Raw genomic sequence first — 7,601 nt, 5'->3', positions numbered from 1 at the left:
CTGGAAAGCAATGATGACGGGATGACTTGCATCTCGGAGAGCCAACAACCAATCTACGCTTTGACTGCTGGTCTTCACACCCCAGAAGTCTGGATTGTGCTGAAAGCAGCCGAGTATAATATACTTAAGCACGTCCAGCAAGACCTTTTCTCTTCTCCTTCAGACGTTCAACCTGTCGTTCTGCACATCTTTTCATACCACCATATTCATTCTCCAAAATGAAGCTCTCGTGGGCCAATTGTGTGGCAGCAGCCGCTCTTATGAGCAGCAGTGCCCTTGCAGGTCCCATTCCAGATGACAACCAGCAGGAAGAAAAGCGACAAATTCCGGTTGGCACATACGACTATGTCATTGTCGGCGGTGGCACGGCTGGTCTAACCTTGGCTGCCCGACTGAGCGAGGACCCAAATATCCAGGTTGCAGTCCTCGAAGCTGGCACGTATTACCAGGCTGGAAATCCTCTATTGTCTTCGACGCCCTCTGGCGACGTGATCGGAGTCGGAGCCAGCCCATTGGACACCAACCTCGTAGACTGGAACTTTGTCACGACGCCGCAGGCTGGTGCCAACAATCGCAAAATACACTACGCTCGCGGCAAGTGTCTGGGAGGGAGCTCGGCCAGAAACTTTATGATTTATCAGAGAGGTATGCGGGACAGACTTGGATCTTTTCCCTGAGATGTGCAAGGACAGTGCTAATTTCATGCCATAGGTACCAAGCAATCATATCAAAAGTGGGCAGACGCAGTCGGAGACTCAAGCTACTCTTGGGACAACTGGTTGCCTTACTTCAAGAAGAGCGTCGAGTTCCATCCTCCCTCTGACTCCCGGGCCGCCAACGCCTCTGCCGAGTACGACGCAAGTGCATTCAATGACGGCGCCGGTCCGCTTCAGGTCGGATACGCCAACTGGGCCCAGCCCTTCTCAAGCTGGATGGAGCCATCTCTGAACGAGATTGGCGTCCCAACCGTTAAGGACTTCAACAGCGGCAGCCTACTCGGCTCACAATACTGCTCTGACACCCTCAGTACCAACATGAGCCGCGAAAGCTCCCAGACCTCTTTCCTAGATGATGCCTCGGGCCGGTCCAACCTAAAGGTCATTCAGTTTGCCCTGGCCAAGAAGATCATATTCAACAGTGCAAAGAAGGCTACTGGCGTGACTTACCAAACTGGCCTGCTATCCTTTACGATCAATGCTCGCAAAGAAGTAATCTTGAGTGCAGGTGCTTTCCAATCACCGCAGCTCCTCATGGTCTCTGGTGTGGGCCCGGCAGCAACTCTGAGCAAATACAGCATCCCCGTTATTGCTGACAGGCCAGGCGTAGGTCAGGGTATGCAGGATCACGTCTTTTTCGGGCCTACGCATCGCGTCGATGTGCAGACGTTGACTCGCCTTGCCAATGACCTCTTGTACGTGGGCGCCGAATACGCTGGTAACTACCTGCCCAAACAACAAGGACCTCTGACCAACCCCGTATGCGATTACTTGGGCTGGGAAAAGGTGCCAAGATCACTGCTTCCCTCGTCCGCCGCCTCAACCCTGGATGCTCAATTCCCAGCAGACTGGCCCGAGGTCGAGTTTCTCTCTGCACCGGGATACGTTGGTGACTTTTCGAACCTGTTCACGTCCCAACCCAAGGATGGTTATCAATACGCCACCATTCTGGGCGGACTCGTCGCACCCCTAAGTCGTGGATCCGTCACTATCACCAGCGCCGACACCAATGTGCCCCCGCAGATTGATCCAAACTGGTTGACTGACCCCACGGATGTCGCTGTCGCCATAGCTACATACAAGCGTCTCCGCGCCGCTTTTGCCTCTCAGGCCATGAAGGGCGTGCTAGCCGATCCGGATGGCCAAGAATATTTTCCCGGTCCGGCCGTTCAGACTGACGCGCAGATCCTGCAGACGATCCGCAGTACCGTCATGACCATCTGGCATGCAAGCTGTACATGTCGCATGGGCAAGAAAGATGACCCGAATGCTGTGGTAGATGGCGACGCCAAGGTCATTGGTGTGACGGGACTTCGTGTTGTCGATGCCAGTAGTTTTGCCCTGCTTCCACCCGGTCACCCGCAGAGTACCGTATACGCGCTGGCAGAGAAGATTGCAGCGCAGATTAGAGCTGGTAAATAGGCAAGGTCGAGTTGATTTTCCACTTCATGAATAGATTGATTTAATCCAAACAGACTTTGAAGTATTAACTGAGTGATATTTTGAGTGACTGGGCGATGTATGTTCGTGTGATATCCCCTTCCATCAAGCACCCTGCTATCTACATAATACCTGTCGCAACACCCACCTTCCACAAAGTAGAACGACCAAAATTTAAAGCCGTTGTCCGGTCTAATGACCGACTGGTTAATGAGTCAAGAAGAGAAAAATGGCAAAAACATACAACACCGAGGATTCCCCAGTGGTCACCCACCTGAGTACTGATTCGGCGATTAGTTGCTTAATTAGGGCAGAGCGAACGGGATGCCATGTTTTCAACTATCTATGGTCGTATGTGCAGGTTTCAGTCGCCAAGCTAACCTATATTGTAAAAAAGAAGCGGTGGGCAACGAGCAAGATTCGAGGATACATAGAATTATAACTCACGAAAGGATTAAGCGTAAATCAATGGTCATCAGAGGGACCAAGTTGATTGCGGAAAACGAATCATGCCAACACTAGAGACAATAAGTTATGCGTGCCGGCACCAGGCGGCAGGATGGCATACTCCACGGCCTGTTGCCAGATTGGCAGAATTTGTCCAGCCCAGCTTCTGGCATTGGAACATCGGAGCAGTTGCAGGTAAGAACCACGCAGCATTCCAGATGCTTTCTCTCGAGATGCCAATTTCTGGCACCCATATTAGATTTGATCGTCAGCTGACACACCTGGGTTGCGAAGCAGTACAAGTCCCCCGCGGCGCAGACAGCCACTGGATTTGGGACAGGCACACCAATGCAGGCCTTGATTCGGGATGCAAGGCATCCGGCACATCAGAACACGCGAGCCATCGAGAACGGCCTTCCACAAAACAAACAGCCAGATCGAGACTCGTCGTTTGCCATACATGCCTTGTCCACGGCAGGAAACCCTCGAGAGCCATTTTCTGGGCGATGTTCCCCAAGACCCCACCGCATCTGCGATGCTGAACCAATTCTCGTATAGCGCCTCGCAGGCACCTTTGGAAGAGACACTATTCGGCGACCTTTTTTCAGCATGGCCATATCTACCAAACTGAGAATAATGCTACGAGGCAAATACCCAAGTTGGAATATTTGCCGCAGACATGCCGGGACTTGTAAGTCTAGAATCCCCTGCCAAGCAGACTGAGCAGTGATCAGCTCTATACTAGCATTGACCAGGTGTCCGTTTTTGGGTTTATAGTGCGATCCAATCTCTATTTCAGCTCCCCCGCAAACTCGGCGCGGTGGGGCGTCCAGTACAGAGCTCCATAGCGACGCTTGTTGCAAAATGGATTTTACACCAAAAAACACTATTAGACTTACCCTCCCTCCTTTTTATAGCCACTAATAATTACGTAAGTCATTCTAAATCAATCGTCGCCAACTAAATTATAATAATAAAATTCGTTAAAGCAATATAATCCGTAAAGCACTATACACCATAAAAAGCATGCGACAGCCACAAATACGTATCGCACCCACTGGACTTGCACCTATTGGACTTGCACCCACTGGACTGCACCCACTAGACTGCACCTACTGCACTGCACTAATTATACTGCACTAATTGCACTATACTAATTATATTGCACCTTTGCATTTATTATATTATATTTATTATATTATATTTTTAATTATATTGTATTATTAATAAATATAGCAATAAATGCAAAGGTGCAATATAATTAGTATAATGCAATTAGTGCAGTGCAGTTGGTGCAAGTGCAGTTGGTGCAAGTCCAGTGGTGCAAATCCAGTGGGTGCAGTGCAGTGGGTGCAGTGCAGTGGGTGCAAGTCCAGTGGGTGCAAGTCCAGTGGGTGCAAGTCCAGTGGGTGCAAGTCCAGTGGGTGCAAGTCCAGTGGGTGCAATACAGTGGGTGCAGTGCAGTGGGTGCAAATCCAGTAAGTGCAGTTGGTGCAATACGTATTTGTGGCTGCAGTGGCTGTTATCGACTTATCCATAGGTGTGTAGTGGGGTGCGCGTACTCCAACTTGCCTGTTTTATCCATTTTGCAACAAGCGTCGCTATGGAGCTCTGTAGTCCAGCTTTGTTTTCTGCATTCTTTTCTAGTCGCCCTGCACCGCTGACAAGACCCTTGACAAGCCAACAGGGGAATAAGCTGCGCCCTTTTGGACCCTTTGCGAGCTGGAACTACACAAATTGGGCGATGTCCACCATTTCATCTCGATGAATTGAGATTGGTGCCAGATCAGCCTGCAGACAGATGAATTTTTTCTCGACCTATACTAGCGACTATCGACATCTCAGCTGCACTGGAGAGCATGTCAGCTTTCAGCAGTGTAGGCCTCTTCGACCATGTTCTTGGTCGCTGTCAATTGGCAGCCGCCATAGTCGGGACCAAAGTGAATAACTGACCACGATGGGGAAGAAAAAAATGTATAAGTATCGATGCGAGTATCAATCTTCCTTGAGAGATCATCAGTGGCAAGCCTCTTCTCTCCAGTCTCGACCAATATAGTCCAAGATGCGTTACACCTTCACCGCTGCCCTTCTGGGCGCTTCCTCAGTCATGGCCTTGCCAGCAGCGCAGGCCGAACTTGAGGAGCGCACTGGCAATCTTGCCTGCCTGGTCATTGACTCAGTGGTAACAGCACTTTCTGCTGCTGCTTCAGCCAGTCCGTTCTGTTCCAGCTACTTGGGCATCCAGACGTCGACCGTCTACACGACGTCGACAAGCACCAGCTACCTCAGCAGCACGATCACGAGTACCACTGGTACCGACACTGTCACTGCCGAGACTTCTACCGTCCCCACGGTGACCTTGGACACCGTCACTGCTCCCACCGTCACGTACACGGCCACCGCAGACGCCGTGACGGTGACAACCTGTATCAGCACGGCACCTGAGAAGCGAGGACTCAAGACTACTAGCAAGTCGTCTACCACAACCATTGCAACTTCGACCAAGTCCAGCATACCCACGCCGGACTGCCTGAAGAACCTCGCTGCCACTGCTGTCTCTCTGGCTTGCAGCTGTCTCCAGGTCCCCACCCCAACCAGCACGAGTACTATTGTGTCGAGTGTGTACCCGACGACCTCTGTAACTACCCTCGTCGCGGCTACAACCACAACTACGCCGCTTACCACCCCCTACTACACCCCGGTGACCACACCTGTAAGTTCAATCATTGAACAAAACTTGATATCTTACTGATTATATGCACACAGAGCACCACAGTTACTGTCACTCCCACTTCGACAGACATCTACTGCCCCAGCCCGACCCCTGATCTGTCTTGCTCCAACCAGGGCGCACAGTTTGCATACTATGTCTCGCCATTTGGCGTGAACTCGGACGGGTCGTACTCGCAGTTCGATCCTACCTACTTCAAGACTCAGACACCGACCGTCTCGGGCGTTGCTGGCTCTGCTGGCGGTATCAGCGGCTCCTGCCCGTACACCTCGTCCACCTTCAGCTTCTACGGCTACACGGAGAACTGCAACAACATTGCGCTCAACTACCGCGGTTACCTCTACGCAGGCCAGACTGGATCTTTCACCTTCCAGATCACCAGCGCAGATGACATTGTCCTCGTATGGGCTGGAGCTACTGCTTATTCTGGCTGGACCCGTGCCAACGCGCTGTTGGATGTGACGTACCCCGAGCTCGGCGCCGGCTCCGGTGGCGGCGGCAGCATTGTCGGTACCTACACTGCCACGGCTGGAGAGTACATTCCGATTCGCATCCTGTTCAGCCAGGGTGACGGTCCTTTCGGCTTCAATGTGCAGGTCACTGCACCTGACGGCACTGTCGTCCTGAGCGCGAGCAGCTCCACGAGCGACTACCTCGTCCAGTACTCGTGTGATGGTACCACGGCTCCTACTTATGCACCATACGGCTCTGAGACGTAATAAGTAAAATAGCGAGGAGTGCGTGCGCCTTCCCTGGTACACTTGGGAAGCGTGCGGGGGATAATTATAATAGTAATGAAAATTGTAAAGACACTCAGATCAATTGAAACAATCAGGTTCTGATCTCCGCACCGGTTCTTTCTATGTGACACACGAGTCTCTTTGTCCAATCATGGCTATTTCTAGCTCAAATGAGGCAAATGGCGTTTTGTACGACATCACATGGTCTGAGACAACCATGGTTTGCGTCTATTTGGTTCTGTGTCGTGATTCGTCGGACTTGATCAAGACTCAGCCCTATGCAAAGTCAACGAGTGCGCAAAGCTGGCTATTGTCAGACTTTAGTACGACCCGAGGAAAGGGTATCACTGGTAAGGAGGCTGAAATATCGTCTTGAGACTTCCAAAGAATAAGGGCATCAAGAGACTATCCGTTTCAGGCGATAAAAGCTGCTGGGTTTGTGCGTCATCGTGCTGTTGTTCGAAGTCAGGAATATGCGACTTACCGAGTGTGAATTGACGTCGTGGAAGTAGAATATTACCACTCACAACGGCGAAGACGACACAATGGGACGTACTCGCCAAGACGCCACAGAATAGAAATGCACTCTGAAAAGATATGTATGTAGCTACTACCGAAGGTCTGCGTTTGCCCGCCCGGCTCCCAAACACCCACGTCCCCCACCCAACCAGAGCTCAAAGGCATATCAAGTGACAAGTCCAATAGTGCACCGATTTTTCAACAAATGACCAGTCACCGGGTACCTGACACAGGATGCTTGGTTTCGTGGTCGAGCGGCCTGAAGGTTCAGACGTCCCGCCTGCATGGCCAGATGTTAGGGTGCAGAATCTCGAGCCCTTGGGTGAGTAGGGGAATCTCCTGATGCCCACTCATTTGTGTTTTTCCCTTTTGGATTTCCTCCAGCATGTAATTAGAGTTACCTCCGCCAGATCGCGTTGAGTAAAAGTTTTGATCAATTTTACTTGGTTCATTTGCTTCCCAGGAACAAAAGCAGTCAAGCGCAGCATTTATGCAATTTGTGCCTAGGTAGCAACCGCCTCTCGATTGCATACTTATCCATGATCGAAGAAAGTGGCAAACGAACAGACACACTGGTCAGTACCGTCAGAGTATTACATGGCACTCGGCGATGAGTCCTTGACGATTGTTCTTTTCAACACGAAAGCCCTTGAACCAGGTTTCCCAGACCGAAATTCCATCATATCTCCAGAATTTTTTCAAGGTGCGTTGAACCGGGCAATAGAAGCCCAAACTAGATGAATTCGGAATAAAAGAGCGCCCATTGCGATACATCTCATGTGGACTTGATATCACTGCCATGGGCATTGTAGTTTCCATCTTCTGTGCAGACTGGGGTTCATCATCGGCAGCGCTTGGGCTTTCATTCTTATAACCTTTTTGAGCAACTTTGATCACCAGTGATGCCATTGATCCAGACTTCCAACTTTGGATCGTCTGACAGTAATAAAAGCCTCTCAGCATGTATACGGTCTGGTGATGGTGGCTTGGCCGAAATGCGCATTTGAT

The 7,601-nt window shown here is 50.8% G+C and overlaps 2 protein-coding genes across 2 annotated transcripts; both read left to right on the top strand.

The window, feature by feature from the left end:
• Positions 1-218: 218 nt before the first annotated feature.
• On the top strand, positions 219-2,138 carry PFICI_02042 (uncharacterized protein; the record flags this gene model as incomplete). Its single annotated transcript, XM_007830623.1, has 2 exons — positions 219-645; positions 712-2,138. The coding sequence occupies 2 exons, from the start codon at positions 219-221 to the stop codon at positions 2,136-2,138; spliced, it is 1,854 nt and encodes a 617-aa protein (XP_007828814.1).
• A 2,527-nt stretch (positions 2,139-4,665) lies between these two features.
• On the top strand, positions 4,666-6,053 carry PFICI_02041 (uncharacterized protein; the record flags this gene model as incomplete). Its single annotated transcript, XM_007830622.1, has 2 exons — positions 4,666-5,316; positions 5,370-6,053. The coding sequence occupies 2 exons, from the start codon at positions 4,666-4,668 to the stop codon at positions 6,051-6,053; spliced, it is 1,335 nt and encodes a 444-aa protein (XP_007828813.1).
• Between the last annotated feature and the right edge of the window lie 1,548 nt (positions 6,054-7,601).

The sequence above is a fragment of the Pestalotiopsis fici genome (genome assembly GCF_000516985.1).
Source record: "Pestalotiopsis fici W106-1 unplaced genomic scaffold PFICI_Scf_1, whole genome shotgun sequence".
NCBI lineage: Eukaryota > Fungi > Ascomycota > Sordariomycetes > Amphisphaeriales > Sporocadaceae > Pestalotiopsis > Pestalotiopsis fici.
This window is presented reverse-complemented; position numbering and strand designations above follow the sequence as displayed.